Here is a 16,011-nt window from a genome sequence, read left to right on the forward strand (position 1 = left end):
AGAAAAAAAAGAAGAAGAAAAAAAGAAGAAGAAAAAAAGAAGAAGAAAAAAAGAAGAAGAAAAAAAAGAAGAAGAAAAAAAAGAAAATGAAGAAGGAAAAGCCCTGCTGGTGGGCAGAGTGGCACATTTGGGGTATTTGATTCCAGACCCCCCCCAGGGAGGGGTTGAGGGGCTGGGCAGGGTTGAGGTTGAGCTGTCAGGAGCCCCCCCTGTACCTTCTCGTTCTGGAGCCCGTCGCGGGGTCCCACCTCCACCACCTTCACCCGCTTTGGGAACGTCCCCAGCGTCCCCACCGTGCTCACCTGGCACAGAGGGCAGAGTCAGCAGGGACCCCGGAGCCCCCCAGCCCGCTCACCCCCACCCACAGCAAGATATGAAAATACACTCTAGAAAGCTAAACCAATCAAAGGTTGTCTTTAACCAAAGATTGATGTTGGTGTCTCGTAGCAATAAAATACAAAACTATTTCAAAGGTTGTTTAAGTAAAAGAAGTCTAAGTTATCTTTAACTGAAGGTTAATGTTGATGCCTTGTAAGGATTAAATGACTGACTGTCAAGGAGGGGCTTGACGTGTTAAAGTGTATAAAAGCTCGCAAAATCCTTGTTTCAGTGGGGTGTTTATGGAGGAGCTATCCCGACACTACCCCGACGGCGTATTAAAGGAATGCTGGCTTAACAGCATCATGCTAAATTTGATTTTTTTGAATCACCGGCCTCGATCTCCCACATCCCGGTGCCCCCCGGTCCCTTGGACCCCTCAATCCCCCCCGGGTGTCCCGGTCCCCCCTCACCGGCCCCGAGCGTTCCCTGGCCCCGATGCTCCCTCGGCCCGGCCCCTCGGTCCCCCCGTTCCCCCTCACCAGCCCCGAGCGTTCCCCGGCCCCGCTGCTCCCTCGGCCCGCTCCCCCCGGCCCCTCGGTCCCCCCGTTCCCCCTCACGGGCCGCAGCGATCCCGCCCAGCGCGGGAGCAGCCGCCGCGCCGCCGCCATGTCCGACCGCGATCACGTGACCGCGCCCGCCCCCCGCACGTGACACGGGCGGTCACGTGGCCGCGCCGACCACGTGGAGCCCGAAGCGGAGCCGGGGCTCGGACCCTGCGCGTCGTTCATCCCTCATCCCCTCCGTCCCCTCATCCCCTCCGTCCCCTCATCCCCTCCGTCCCCAGCCCCTACCTGTGCCCAGGCGCCGTCCCTGGGCGCTCCCGTCGTGTCGTACTGCGGCATGTTTCGCTCTGGCCCCGGCACTGCCCGGGATGGGTTTATCCGGCGCACTTATAGGATGGGTTTATCCGGCGGCCCGGGCGCTGAGTAAACACGGCGCTGTTTGTTTTGGACGGGCCCCCGCGCTGCGACAGAGGTTACCGGCGTGATGGGGTTAAGAGGCAAAGCGGCCGTGGCTCTTTTGTCCCTTTTCGGTGTCTAACGGCGTCATCCCGGGGCCGGGTGATGCTCCTGTGAGGGACTCCTGGCAGGCGGTCAGGATGTTTGTCCATTGAGAAACAGCCCAGGGGCTCTGTTCTGGCAGCTTTGGCCTGTGCTGGGTGGGACAGTAACAAAACAAAGCCTGTTTGCAGCGTTGTGGGTCCTCCACATCCACCCGGGCTGCAGAAACACAGGCCCTGGTGAGGACAGAAAGTTCAGCCCTCTTTGGAGAAGTTCAACATCCACGCTGGAAATCTGCTCTCACTCAAACAGCAGAAGTTCAGCTCAGAACAGTGGCTTCTCTTCAATTCACTAAGAACAAAACCTCTTCTCCTTGTAGCTGTCCCCACAGGATATAAATAAAAGTTTGTGGACAGATTTGTATTAGATTATGGGGTTTGTGTAGATCTCTTCTGTTGCATTTATTTGTGATGAAAGCAGGTGATCACAACTGTTCCAATCAACACCAAAGGAATACAAGGCAGAAGGGATTAGAGGAGACCTTCTCTTAAGTGAAACGTTATTTATTCAACAATAAATGAAAAATCCTCTTGGATTCAGTCAAAAAGAAAGGCCCTGGGAGATGCTGTGCCCATCCCACAGCTGTCACAACACACCCTCGAGCTTCAGGGCCCAGCCAGACTGAGGGGGGAGAGGAGATGGCAGCATGTAGGGCAGGGTGATGAGCAGCCCTTTCCCTGGGGTTTCTTCCTTCCACTTCAGAGTCCCTGCATATCCCAGCATGGTCACCTGCAGAGGAGGGCAGGGGACAATCAATCAGCTGGAGCTCACACAGGCCCCCTTTGCACACCCCAGAGCATCTCCCATTCATCCCCACCCGCCATTCACAGGGCACAGGAGGTGACACTCGGGATGTTTTGAGGCCAAACATTTGATGTTTGTTGGTTGTTTGTGGGTTTGTTTGTTACTGAGGCTTCGCCTCTGTTTGTTTAGAGCAAAGGGCACTGGAGCATTTGCGTCAGGGTGACACTTGCCATGAGCAGGTCAGTGCCCCTGAGCACGGGCTGAGGTGCAGGAACAGCCATCCCTGGGTGAGGCTGGATATTTATTTATTTCCCCTCCCTGCATCAGCAGGACCAGAAGATTCCAGGGAAGAATAATCTGCCTCTTCCAAGGCAGCTATGAGCCTGTCCTGGCAACTCCTGTCCAATATTCCATGTTCAGTGAACCAAGGAATAGCCCGGGATGCTGCAAGGATCTGGAGGGAGGCCAGAGCACACAACTCTTCCGCTCTCCCCAGTTCCCAAATGAAGCCAGATTGGCCCTTCCCAGCCTATAAAACACCCAAAATGTGCTCTCAGTGTGCGTTATATATTTTTCAGGTTCCTTACTTGTGTGGCTGGGCATGGAATGGGCGAGCAGAGCTTCAAAACGCTGTCCCGAGGCCAGAGCAGGAAGATGGCATAGACGACCTGTCCCTTGGAGGTGTACCTGTGGGACAGGGAGTCCAGCAGGGTCAGGAGCCCCATGGCAGCGCCAGGCACGAGAACACCAGCTCACCTGTCACCACACAGGGGTCACCTGCTTTCCCCTCATTCCAAACCCTGTCACTTTGGACCCACCCGTCAGTGCTGGCTGATGAAACCCAAACAAAGTCCATGTGTGCAAACGTCATCTGTGAACGTGTCCTGGGCTCAGCCTCATCCCCACCACTGCTCTGCATTTCCACACTGAACACTCTTGAGCAAACAAAAAACAACTCCAGTTTGTAGAGATTTCTGGCCAGAACCACTGCCTAAAGCAGTCCTGACATTTTTTTTTAAAGGAAGGGTTGTTTTTTAACAATTCAAGCAAGATGGGTGACGCCCTAATTTGTGTTCTCTTCTTTCAAGCAAGATATTCCTTAGGTAACAGCCTGGGGCAGTAACTGAATGTTCCAGCTGTAGGGTATTACCTAAACACCATGTGCACCTGATGGTAACAGTTCAGAGTGTGCCAAATTTAAGAACAAATAAGAAATAAATGTCAGCTGTGGAAGTCCCAGCCCAGATGGTGCTGAGCAGCAGAATCCTTACCAGACTGTGTCTGTGCTGTTCTCCCTCTGCACTCTCCAAGGCTGGGATTCATAAATTGCCTCCCCATTGGTGTCCAGCCACCTCCCAAGGGCCAGGAGTCTTTCTTGGAAGATGGGGACAATCACCCCTTCTTTGGTAGGTCCCACGTTGAGAAGGTAGTTGCCTCCCAAGCTCACAGTCTGCACCAGCTCCTGTGGCAGGCAAACCAAGGTAACAAGCTGCACATCTTCACCTCTGAGAACACAGAAACACCTTTTGTTCTGGTGTTTCTTTTCTCCTGCCCCATGCTGCTTCTTTCTCACAGCAATTCAATCATCTATGACACTTGAGCTAATGGCTCAGTAGATTAAATGAAGGGCAGTATTTACACAGCCCAGCCTGTTCAAGGCATAATCAGCTCTGGAAATTGGTTTGATTAAAGTATGATTGCCTTCAGATCATGAAATAATGTTACAAGTTGGAATAAAAATATCTAGCATATCTGAAAATATTTCCCATGAAATATATTATTTTCCCGTTATAGACCAGATCTTATTTAGAATATCACTGTATCTAAATATGAATGATGGCACTCATCAACTGCTCCTTAACTCCAGCCTGAGTGCATGGAACACACGACAACTCTTTTGGCAAGTAGGGGGATGTAGGGAACCTCTAGTTCTCAGTTTTTCCCCCACATCTGTTACGATTTCAGCTTCCTCACCTCAATGATACTTGCTTCATCCATGACCTCAGCGATGCTCATGTTGCTCCGGTAGCCCCAGGACAGCTTGTCAATGGAGGAGCACATCTCCCACTTGTGAGCTGGCAGAGTGCCTGGCTTGTATTTGTCAGCACAGTTGTAGAACCCTCCGTGCCGGCAGGAGCAGTGGTTACACCACCGGTCGTTAACGACGACGCTGTCCTGAGGGAACACACTGATGCCTTAAGCCCCTAATGGTTTTTTATTTTTCTAATATTTGTAAGACTTGTAAGTTTTATAAGTAGTGGAAGTAGGTTTTAAAAGCAGAAACCCTTCCCTTCTTTGTCCCTTGTCCCTTTCCCTGTAGCACCCTTGTTTACACATTCCTTAACCCTCTTACCCCATTCTATGCTCCCTATATCAGCCCTACTCCTGAATCCAATAGAAATGTTTAGTCTTTTGTCAAGGCAAGGCCTAGACAGTTGACAGAACAGCATATCTGGGCCTAAACCACAGAATATGGTCAAGAATTAGGTAACTATGTACCCTTTGTGCTCTGATGATGATGAAGGGGATGAATGAGGGGTCCTGAAATACACCCCAGACCCATTTTCAGGGGGTGGACATGGGGCGGTCCAGAGCAAAGGCCACAGGGTGGACACATCTGGGATTGGATGGATGGTGTTATAAAATGTAACCTCTCGGGCACAGGGGCACCTGTGCGTGTCTTGTAACATCTTCTGCCTTGGCAAATAAACCCTTTCTTATCTCACCCCTAATTAACTGCTCCGGAGATTTTTTTCAACACCTAAATCCCACGGCAACAACACTCAGCTCAGGGCAGAGAACGCTTTGTCTTGGATTGTCCCACCTGCAATCACCACCCCCCAAGCCAGCAAAGGCGTCCAAGTGAGGAGGTAAACACCTAAAATTAAAATTCCCTGTGTATTGAAAGAGAGAATCCTCCTGAGAAGGCTGAGCCCCTCTCTGGGAGAGCCCCTCTCTGTTCTCTCAGGTAGTGCTACAAAGGACAGTGTTGCTCCTCACAGGAGCACTGTGGGGCCTTCTTGGGTTTTGTGGAAGAATAAAACACATTTGGCATCTGCCAGGCGGGTTTTTGGTGTTATCACACATCTCTCTGCTGCCAGACCTCCCACACCCACACGAGGAGGGACAGCAGACACTGGTACCTTGACGGGACTGTCGTTATAGAGCCAGGCAAGGAAAGAGGTGGAATTCCAGTACGAATCTGGAGCTTCCCAGTCTCCATCCGACCAGATCAAGTCTGGTTTGTATCTAAGAGAGATAAATGTTATCTCAAAACGGCTCATTTTCTCCTGCCACACTGTGTTTCCTGTATCTGACATCATTTTACTTCCCCTTCCCACTGCCTGACACCACCAGGAGGTTTTGTTTCGCTTTCTGCTTCACACAAAGCTCTAAGGGAGGTTGTTGCAGCAGCAAAGAACGATGTGTTGATCCACAGCTCAAGAGAGGATGCAGTTCTTCCAAAAAACCAGAATTTGGCATCTCAAAGGCAATTCTGAGGCACACTCTCGAGCTGGGACAACAGCCTTTCTGAGCAACATGTGCCCAAGCCTGGTATTTTTGTCAGAAAGGGGAAGCAAGGCAAGGATGTAAATCCACAGTGAAATCACTCTTCTGCTCTACAAATACCAGGCAGGTTGCTCCACTTCCAGCCACCCTGCACAAAGGCAGGATTAAAGGGAACTGTTTTTCCATGAAAAATTTATCCCTACCTTATTCTACAGATTAGACTGTTCACAGGACAAATGTGAACCCATTTTCTAATGGTTAGTAATGAGATATGCCTTGGCAAAAATTAACATTCTCTTCTCTGGAACCAGGAAGTGCTCACGGTTCTGAACTGGCTGTAGCTCTTACTTTAACACGAGATCATGAAGTTCTGGCATCATCTTCTTTATAACAAAGTTCTGGGTCTTGAAGCCATTTTTTTTGTCAGCAAGATAGAGTGGGTTAAACCACTCCATGAGGGAGTGATACAGCCCATAGCGTAGGTTCCTGAAGGAAACAGAGGGAAGAGTTAGGCTCCAGTGGGGATTAAGAACCACTGGCATTATTATTTCATTATTTGCAAGCACTAGGTTTTTCATACTAAACTCATCATTTTCTGCTGTTTGTCAGCACAGCCAGGAGGATTCACTGCAGTATTATGCAAAAAAAAAAAAACCCAAACAACTGATTCAGCTGACAGAACAGCAGTTTGGCAGTGCCATACCTCTCCCTGAGGGCTTCTCCCAGCTCTCCTACGAGGTCTCGGTGGGGCCCTACATCCACAGAATTCCAGTTCCAGGACCTGGGCGACCCCCAGTTGGTGAAGCCTTCATGGTGCTTTGTGGTCAGGACCACGTACCTGAGGGGAAAAAAGGTTTTGATCAGGATGGCAAGGGGACAGCTGAGGTATTCCACAGTCACTAAACAAGCCAGGGACTGGATAACCACACTGCGAGGAGCCCTCTGCCACCACCCTTCAAATTTAGAAGCAACTACAAGAATAACAGAGGTTTTAAGTGGATTTTAATGCTGGAGAAGAATGAACAATCGAGACTTAGGAAGCAGCAAGACCAGTCATCTCCTCAGCACTCTGGGCATTGACCCATCCCCTCAGGGACCCCTGCAGCCTCTTGGGGGCCCCAGGCACAGTGCCCCCATCCTCTCTGGGCCTCTCCAGGGACTCAGGGACCCCCAGACATGGGTCCCCTCTCTACTTGGTCACCACGGACCTCCAACCCTCAGACATTCCCAGAAATGGCTCCTCTATACCCCCAGGGATGCCCAGACCCTCCCATCCCCTCAGGGACTCATGGCCATGGTACTTATTCCCTCAGGGACCCCCTCATCACCTCAGAGACCCCCAGACCCTCCCCATCCCCTCAGGGACCCTCAGACCCCATCCTGTTCCCTCAGGGACCCCCTGTTCTCTCAGGGACCTCCAGATCCACCACCCATCCCCTCAGGGACCCCCTTTCCCCTCAGGGACCCTCAGACTCTCCCCAGCCCCTCAGGAACCCCTGGCCATGGCACTCATTCCCTCAGGGACCTCCTGTCCCCTCAGGAACCCTCAGACCCTCCCCAGCCCCTCAGGGACCCCACCCCAGCCAGCCCCAGCCGCCGACCTGGCCCCTGCCCGCCAGAAGAGCTCTGCCCACTGCCGGGGCTGGAAGTCGTAGGCCGTGAAATGGGGGGCGAACTCGGCGTAAGAGGTGCCGGGCGGGAACCGGGTCCGCACGAAGCGCTCGTAGGCGGCATTGCGCTGGCCCTGCCAGTGCCACCAGAACCACTCGGAGCCCCAGGCGGGCACCGAGAACACCCCCCAGTGCACGAACACGCCGACCTTGGCGCGGTCGAACCAGGCCGGCAGCGGGCGCGCGTCCAGGCTGCCCCAGTCGGGGCGGTACGGCGGGGCCGCCAGGCACGGCCCGAGCGCGGCCGCCACGCACAGCACCGCGCCCGCCGCCATGGCCCCGTGACGTCACGGCCGACGCCGTGGGGACCGGGGCAACGGCGGGACCGCGGGGCCGCGGGTTCGAGGCTGCGGTCCGCGACATTCCCTCAGGGATGCCCGATCCAACCCTTAGCCCCGCGCAGGAACATCCCCCAGGGTCACGCCAAATGCTTCTGGAGCTCTGGCGGCCTCGGTGCTGCAACCGCGTCCCCCTTGGTTAGCGCCATGCCCCCTGCTCCTGTCTTGCCAGGCCGCCTGTAAGTTCCCACGTTCCCCAGGTTTTGCCAGAGTCACGGAGCACTTCCCTCGTTTATTCGAACTGGCTAAACCTGCCTGTGTTAAATCTGAGTGAACGGCCTTGTCAACTGGAGGTGTTTATGCACCAGGGAAGAAACAGAAATAAAACATGAGAAGTGGCTGTAATGTTTAATCACGTAACATCCACCAAACACTGTGTGGTTAGGTCAGCTCTCCTGGAATTTGCTGGAAGAAATGTGGTACCTGCAGGGTCCTGTCTGCCCCAGCTATGGCTGAGTCCATAAACCACAGTAAGAACATTCTAGTTTTCCATGATTGGATGCTAAAACCAACATGGTCCCAAATGCTGTGAGACACAATTGGCCAAGGCTGTCTGCAAGTCCAGAGGAACCATCTGCACCTTTCCTAGGAAGAGCCAAGGTACCTCCTGCTGCTGCCATCCTGCTCCTGTGGGATCCAGCCAGGCATTCCCTGCCAGTGGGAGCTCATCAGGACTTTGTGTTGTCTCTGTTGTTCACCTTTGCCAGGACATGAGGACTTTTTTTGTCACTGTGCTGCACACACACAACCCCCAGAGTCTGGTATAAATAGATGCACCTCTGCCTCATGTGCTCTCAGCACTCTGCTGATGGTGCTGGCACAGCTCTGCCTGTGCCCAGTGAAGGGGTTTAGAGAGATTATGTGATCCCTGGGGATTTCTGGAGAACTTGAAGGTCTGTGGAGGGTTTTACTTGATGTTGCCTCTGTGTTAAGGAGTGTAAGGAAGACACCACTGAATGTGATAAAAACACATTGGGGATTACTGGTGGACAGGCAGGGGGAATTGTCATAAAATATTAGGATCTGCTGTTCTGGGACATGGTTTTATCCACTGTCTCGTGGCTGGCACTGGTAACTCTGCAGCCTGGGGACTGGCTGCCTGTGTAAGTTATAGAATCACAGAATCATTTAGATGGGAAAAGACTTCCAAGATCACTGAGTCCAATCTTTGACCAATCCCCACCTCGTCACCCAGCCCAGAGCACTGAGTGCCACGTCCAGTGTTCCTTGGCCACGTCCAGGGATGGAGACTCCACCACCTCCCTGGGCAGCCCCTTCCAGTGTTTAACCCTTCCAGTGAAGAAATTCCTCCTGATGTCCAACCTGAACCTCCCCTGGCAGGAGGTGGTAGAATCACAGAATCATGGAATATTCTGGGTTGGAAGGGACCAACAAGGATCATCAAGTCCAGCTCCTGCACAGGACACCCCAACAATCCCACCACGTGCCTGAGGGCAAAGTCCGTGCGCTTCATGTCCCAGCATTGAAGGACAATATCAGTGGGAGCTGTCTCCATGGCAGGCAGCTGATCCTCATCTCCCAGGTCCTCCATCAGAAGAGAAAAGAAACAGGAAAGTGATCCAGGCTGTTTCTGCCAGCCTGAGTTCACGGGTCTCCCACGGATGCCTCCCTACGTCACGTGCGCCTCCTCGCAGACGGTCTCTACCACGGAGGACCTGTGGGTGCTCTCGGCCTCCGGGCTCTCCTCAGGGGCCTTCAGCTGCCTCCTGAAGTGAGAAAACACCCTCCTCAGGGAGGAATTCAGCTCCTTGCTCCGCAGGGCGTAAATGACGGGGTTCACCATGGAGTTGAGCAGGCAGAGGGTGCTGCAGAAGGCGAACACCTTGCGCAGGCGGTCGCTCAGCCTGGAGAAGACGCTGTAGATCATGAGCACGAGGACGGGGGACCAGCAGAGCACGAGGACAGCCAGCACCATGACCAGGGTCTTGGCCAGCCTCACGTCCATCCTCATGCGGGTGCTCTGCTTCCCGGCCTGTGCCTGGTGCTGCTCCATGTAGGCCACGTGCTGGCGGGCCCTCCACAGCACGTGGGCGTAGGCGTAGACGATGCAGCCCAGCAGGAGCAGGGTGAGGCACACCCAGCCCGACAGGTAGTTGTCGTCCACGAAGGGGAACAGCTCGGAGCAGGAGGAGTCCAGCGTGCAGCAGTTCCAGCCCAGGAGGGGCAGGGAAGCCACGGCGGCGCAGGTGGCCCAGAGCACTCCCAGGGCTATCCAGGCTCTTCTCCTCGTCATCAGGAGCTTGTACTCGGAGGGCCGGCTGATGGAGACGTAGCGGTCCAGGGCTGTGAGCAGCAGGCTGCTGAGGGAGGCAGAGAAGGAGGTGTTCACCCCTCCCAGCTGCAGCAGGAACGCCTCCTTGGAGAAACCAGTTCCGTTGAACACGTGGAAGTTCACAAAGCTGCAGACAAAGGTGATGCTGGCCAGGATGTCAGCAAGGGCCAGGCTGCTGATGAAGATGTAGGAAGGCTTTTTCCTGGTCCTGGGGGAAGAGAAGATCAAGTAGAGCACCAAGGAGTTCTCGAAAACACACAGTGTCCCAAAGAGGCAGCACAGGGTGGCAATGCTTATCTTCTGTGCCTGTGTGCTGAGCACCATGAAGCACTCCATGGTGCTCCCGCTGCACTTGGAGGCGTTTTCAGGTGTCTTACAAATATCCATGGTTGTTAACTGGAGCTAGGAGCTCACAGAGAGCCTTCCTGCTTCCTTCTGCTCTTCCTCAGATGCTCTGAAAAAGGTAGAGGGGAAGAGGACTTACACAACAGGCAATAAATTCAATCCAGACACATCCCCCCCTTTAGAGGGAAGCGAGCAAAAGGAAAATAGCCCATGGGGACCTATTTTCAGGCCCACAGCCCAAATGCTGGAGCAAACTTCCACCCTTTCCCAGCAGAGATCCAGGCTTTGTCTGGTGATGTAGCTGAGCCCCATCTGTCACAGCCCACGGGTACCACGTCTGCACCACATCCATTCCCGTCCTGGTTCCTCACCACAAGAGGGAAGCAGCAACACTGGGAATTGCACAGATCCTGGGCCAGTTCTCACCAGCCCTCCAGGATTCACTGCTCAGGGCACTCTGTGGCAGCAGAGTTGGGTTTTTCTCTCCACTTCTGCAGCTCGATGCATTTAACCCCTTTCATCTTCGTCACACTGAGGGGCTTGTCCTTCAGGTTGTTTTCTCCCATCCTTGCTGTGGGTTACACTGGTGTTTAAACCAAGTGCACTTCCACTGAGGGCTCAGTTGTGCTGCCCCAGGTTACAGGGAACAAAGGCTACAGAGAGCAGGTGAAGAGGCAGCTCTGGGATACACTAAACCTGCCTGATTTACAGCAAGATGATGTGTTCCAAGTGCCAAGCATCTGCTGGAAAGTCCCACAGGACAGGACTCCATTCTAGAGAGCATCTGCCTGGCTTTGAATGTCCAGGATTCTTTATCCAGGCAATGGGACCATGAGTTCCCACTGCTGGAGGAGAGCACTGACCTGACAGCATTACCTTTTCCCCAGAACAAACAAGTCACTATCTCTCCTTCCCCTCAGCTCTTTTTTGAAAGGGGCAATGTGCCAAACACGTGAGGCACAGCCGGGACTGTGACAGCCACAGCTCCCTGGGGAGCAGGACAGGGGCTGAGCTGCTGGGCTGGGGGCTCCAGCCACCTGTAATCCACCACCCGTGGTTTCTCTGCCTGTTTTGGGAAATCCAGCAAAGGCAGCAGCTGTTTGTAGAGGTGACAACAGCCAGCACTGACCAACAAGCCTCCATCCACAACATCTGACACGTATTTTATACCTGACCCCGTGACTTCCTTCCCCACTGATCTCCCTGACACTCATCCCCGGTTCTGTTGTTTGCAGCAGTTGCAAAATACCCTCGAGCTTCTCAGTACTTGACATGCTGCCCAGGAGGTCTTGGAGAAGAGCCTGAGCCCCACACTCCACTCCTGCTGCCTGTGGGGCTGGAATATTGGCTGCTCCAGGACGTTTGGTGCGTGTTACAGGCAGAGCAGGTCTATCCTGAACTGGATTTCTTGGCATGTCAGGCTGGAGGAGTCCTGGACTTTGGCTGACATGTGGCTCAGCGTTGCAGCAAGTCTCTCTCCTCTTACATCAGGCCCTGGCATGGGGTAACAGGACTGGGGATGCTGCACTCAGATCTCAGAGCTCTCGTTTCCTGCAGCTCTTCACAGGAACACGACACGGGCAGCAGGAATTACCAACTGCTGTTATTAAACCTGACAACATCCCTCCCTCCAGAGAGAGGTGGATTTTAGCAGACAGATGGACTTTTCATATCACAGGGCTCACCAGGGACCACCAGGGTAACAACTGCCTCGAGTATCCAAACCTCCCCAGTCAAACTCCAGCATCCAGATCAAGACATCCCTTAATTGAGCAGACTCCAGCATCACCTTGGCATCCCTTACCTGCAGCCAGCATTCCCAGGGCCATCATAAATCCTCTAATCTGAAGTTGTGCAATATCCAGCTAACTTTCTTAGGAGCTTGAAAACTGCTGAACACTGGGCAAGAGACTGAAGGCAGCAAAATGCCATCCCTGACATTGCTTGGGGAGAGAATTTGGTTATAGTGGTAAATAACTCCTGCACTGCCTGTCCCCCTTTTTTGTTTGCTTTTTTTTGGACAAAAAGCTGCTTTTTCATGCCCAGGGGACATTTCCCTCTCACCAGATGAGCTCCTTTGTTCATGCCCCCTGCCTCCTGCACAGCTCAGCTCCTGGGAAACACTCCAGCCTGTATCTGGGGAGAGCTGATCTGCAGCATCCTTCACCAGGCAAATCCCACATCCAGGGTGGAAAACCCCTTTCCAGGGGCAGCATCTCCACCTCCCTGGGAATTCCAGCCCTGCAACCAGCCCAAGGAGCCCAGGGAGTCCCAGCTGTCAGCTCAGCTCAGCAACAAAGAGCAAAGTGGCTTCTCACCCTCCTTTCACTTCAGGAGCTGTGGCACAGAGGGGCTGGTGCCCTGGAAGGAGCCAAATGTGGATTCCCTGGGTTTCTGCACAGGAATAACTCTGTCTGGCACAGTGTCTCCTGCCAGCAGGATCTCCTGGGGGGGGAATATTTTGCCAAAACAAAGCACCCTTGCAATGGAGAACCCCCCCCAGACAGTGCCAGCACCAACAGCAGAGCCCCAGGAAACAACACCCCAAATAAATGAGGAGCCCAGTTATTAGGAACAGAATCCAGGAATGACATTTGGGAATGCAACATATTCCTGATACAGCCCCAGTGACTGCAAACTTTGCCCAGAGCAGCAAAGAAACCTCCCACTCCATTAGATCTGCTGTGAGCCCACTCACTCCAGCCTAATAACTCCACTGGCTTTGGGGGAAATTAAATTTACAAATGAAAAAGTCCTTTTCCTTCTCAGTGCATTGCTGGGATTGATTCCAGCTGTCAGACTTGCAGTGCTTCTCATGCAGCAGCACGATTCCTGCTTCCACTCCTGCATTTACAGAGCCATCACAGCATCCTGGTGATTAATAAGTTACATACCAGTTGCTTAGATAATGTAAAATTAAGTTTTCCTGCTGCAATCAGCCAGTGCATTGTGCCTGCAGCACTCTGAAAGCCTTGAATATTTCATGTTCAGAATTTCAGAGAGATGTATCGTTATGATAAAATAAAATGTCTTAAATGATCCCCTAATATGATTTTTGCAAAAATTGTCATAAATGCTTGGATATTTCACTTGCTGAAAAAGCAAAATACCTTCTGCTTTACAAATATTTTGGTTTATCTGTGATTTCTTGTTTTAGTCGCAGAAGTTTTTCCATTATTTTGGAAATAGCTGTTCATCCCAGCCTGTCCCTCTGACCACATCAAATACTGGGGAGTGGAATTCCCTCCCTGCTGTAGGACCTGTCTGGCACAAATGTCACACTGAAGATCATTTGCTTTATTTCTTTCCAGAGTCCAGCTCTGCCCACGTGTGACTGCCTGGGGGGGACAGTGTTTGAAGCCCAGGATGGGGTGGGTGCAGAGCAGCTGTGAGGGCCAGTTTGGGTACAAAACAGGGGAAAACGGAGCTGCCCTCACTCCACCAAAACCACCACGCACAGAGTCAGAGTAAACACTGAGCTCAGCATCACACTCCTCCCTGTGAGACTTTTGGAAATACCTGTGACACACAGAATCATGGAATGGTTGGGTTGGAAGGGACCTTAAAGCTCATCCAGTGCCACCCCCTGCCATGGGCAGGGACACCTTCCACCAGCCCAGGTTGCTCCAAGTCCCCTCCAGCCTGGCCTTGGACACTTCCAGGGATGGGGCAGCCACAGCTTCTCTGGGCAACCTGTGCCAGGGCCTCCCCACCCTCCCAGGGAAGGATTTCTTCCCAATATCCTGTCTAAACCTGTCAGCATGAAGCCATTCCCCATCGTCCCGTCCCCATAGTTCCTAATGAACTGATCCAACGTTAATATTTCCAAAAATCAGCTGTAAAGACTTACCCCACAGCCTGCTATTAAGCACTTACCTTTCATCCTCTCCTTAAGAAAGAATTCGTCCTAAAAACCAATTTCCCCCCCTTTGCCACACGCCGCAGCTCATCCCGAGCAGCCCCAGGAATCTCTCTGTGCCGCGGAGCCTCCCCAGCCTGCGCGGGCTCTCGGGGATGATGTGAGAAAAAGGACCCTGCCGGATGCTGTGGGGCAGCAAAGGCAAACCACTCACCTCCCCGCGGCTGCTCGGGGGCTTCCCATCCCTCTGGCTCCCAGGGCAGCCCGTGCAGCTGTGAGAGGAGAGGCTGCTTCCCTCTCCTCTCACGCACTTCTGCTTTCAGTTGGCTTTCTTGTACCACTCTGGTTTATTCCCCCGGGCTGGAAAACCATCAGTGCGAGTCCTCCCTCTGCTTTCTTGCTCTTTCTGTGAATGTGTGTCGGGTTTTCTTTCCTTCCCCACTTCCCCTCTTGGGTGTTGTGTTCTTCTGCCTGCTACTGCCACATCTCACAACCGCTCGAGCGCTCCTGGCTTGCTGAAATAATTCTCTCACTCCATCTGATTCTTCCATGTACCTGCAGCGTTTGAGGCAAGAGACAGTCAAGGGGCTCTTCTGATTTCTCTGGGGAAGTGGAAGAGGAGGGAGAGGAAAAGGCCTAGGAGGCAGACATGGAAAAGTCTGCATATACCTGGCTGTTTCAGGGCAGGTTTAAGGGCAAGCTCAGAAATCTACTGTCTTTCAGCCCCATTAACAGCACAAACCTCACCTCTCTGTGCCCCCCAAAGTGGGGAAGGCCCTGCTTTGTGCACACACTCAGCTAGTGCCAGAGGAATGAGGTGATTTTCTCTCTTGCAAGAGGAAGGAAAGGTCTTCAGTGACACAATCCTGTGGTGAGGATGGACCCAGGGCTGCAGAGCCTGCAGTCACTGCTCTACCTGCTCTCAGCCATCCTTCCTCCCATAACCACTTCCCCCCCTTGGCTGGGCAGCAGCTGCCTGGAGCTGGGTGTGGGCAGGTTGTGCTGGTGCTGCTGGAAAGCAGGGACAGCTGCTGGGTGACAGCAGGGACAGTGTCGCTGTGTCGGTGGGTGGAGGCAAGTTTGCCCCAAATCCCAGAGGAATTTGCCACATATGGTTGTGTACAGACCATCCAAGCTGCAGTGGGGAGCACACACAGTGCAGGATGCAAAGCAAAGACGTGATCCTTGGCCCCTGGACACACTTTACCCTGCTCTGCCACCCTACAGAGCCAGCCCACAGCCCCTTCTCAGCACCAGCAACCTGCCTTCTCCAGGCGGGAGCTCAGCCTTCCCTCCTGCTTGGATCCCAGTTCCCCCATTCTGGGATGGTTTTGAACAGCAGTTACATCTCGTGCTCTCCGAATCCTGCTGTGCCTCTTTCCCCTCTGCCGTTATTTGTGGCCCGGGGGGGTTCCCGGCAGCCGGAGCTCGGGCGGTCAGCGATGCTCGGCTGCCCTCTCCAGGGAAACCTGCAGCGGGGCATCGGCGTGTGAAGGCTTGAGAAAAGAGGCAGAATTGGGAACCCAGCGCTTCCCCTCGGCCCCTGGCCGGGAACAGGGGATTCCCAGCTCGCCAGGGCGCTTGGACACTGCAGGGATCTGCCTGACCCTTTAGATGCTGCTCAGGGCTGGCCGGGTTTGGAAGCCCCTCTCTGGATCTCGTGTGTGGAAACCACAATAACAGTGAAAGGCCTCTCATGCTGTTGTGTAAGTGGAGGAGAAGAGGTGGGTTATCAGCTCGGTCTCAAAAAATAAGGGCTTCCATTTCACTTCCCACAAACTGACAAATTTTCCTTTGCAGGAACAACTAC

General features: G+C 53.3%; 3 protein-coding genes across 5 annotated transcripts in view; all 3 read right to left on the minus strand.

Moving 5' to 3' along the window:
* HMGCL (3-hydroxy-3-methylglutaryl-CoA lyase) overlaps window positions 1–1,270 on the minus strand; it is a 6,169-nt gene extending 4,899 nt beyond the window's left edge. Inside the window, exons 1-2 of one of the 2 annotated variants that reach the window (XM_027661085.1) lie at window positions 1,173–1,270; window positions 216–302 (exon numbers count right to left, since the gene is read on the minus strand). In XM_027661085.1, coding sequence (XP_027516886.1) covers window positions 216–302; window positions 1,173–1,223 — 138 coding nt within the window. In that variant the 5' untranslated portion in view covers window positions 1,224–1,270. Of the gene's footprint in view, window positions 1–215; window positions 303–938; window positions 1,107–1,172 lie in introns of those variants that run through there. The other variant, XM_027661086.1, reaches the window with a different exon arrangement.
* Window positions 1,271–1,927: 657 nt separating this feature from the next.
* Window positions 1,928–7,641, minus strand: FUCA1 (alpha-L-fucosidase 1). The gene is made up of 8 exons (XM_027661076.1): window positions 7,298–7,641; window positions 6,400–6,534; window positions 6,045–6,182; window positions 5,330–5,435; window positions 4,161–4,361; window positions 3,458–3,648; window positions 2,774–2,873; window positions 1,928–2,171 (listed from the first exon to the last, which is right to left on the minus strand). The coding sequence occupies exons 1-8, from the start codon at window positions 7,639–7,641 to the stop codon at window positions 2,028–2,030; spliced, it is 1,359 nt and encodes a 452-aa protein (XP_027516877.1). The 3' UTR covers window positions 1,928–2,027.
* A 1,416-nt stretch (window positions 7,642–9,057) lies between these two features.
* Window positions 9,058–14,529, minus strand: CNR2 (cannabinoid receptor 2). Of its 2 annotated transcripts, none has more exons than XM_027661078.1 (2): window positions 14,416–14,529; window positions 9,058–10,451 (listed from the first exon to the last, which is right to left on the minus strand). In XM_027661078.1, the coding sequence occupies exon 2, from the start codon at window positions 10,382–10,384 to the stop codon at window positions 9,335–9,337; it is 1,050 nt and encodes a 349-aa protein (XP_027516879.1). In that variant the 5' UTR covers window positions 10,385–10,451; window positions 14,416–14,529; the 3' UTR covers window positions 9,058–9,334. The 2 variants fall into 2 exon arrangements, with proteins under 2 accessions (XP_027516879.1, XP_027516880.1); XM_027661079.1 differs by lacking the exon at window positions 14,416–14,529 and adding an exon at window positions 10,769–11,506.
* Between the last annotated feature and the right edge of the window lie 1,482 nt (window positions 14,530–16,011).

This window comes from Corapipo altera, unplaced genomic scaffold (genome assembly GCF_003945725.1).
Source record: "Corapipo altera isolate COAL_440 unplaced genomic scaffold, ASM394572v1 201, whole genome shotgun sequence".
Taxonomy (NCBI): Eukaryota; Metazoa; Chordata; class Aves; order Passeriformes; family Pipridae; genus Corapipo; species Corapipo altera.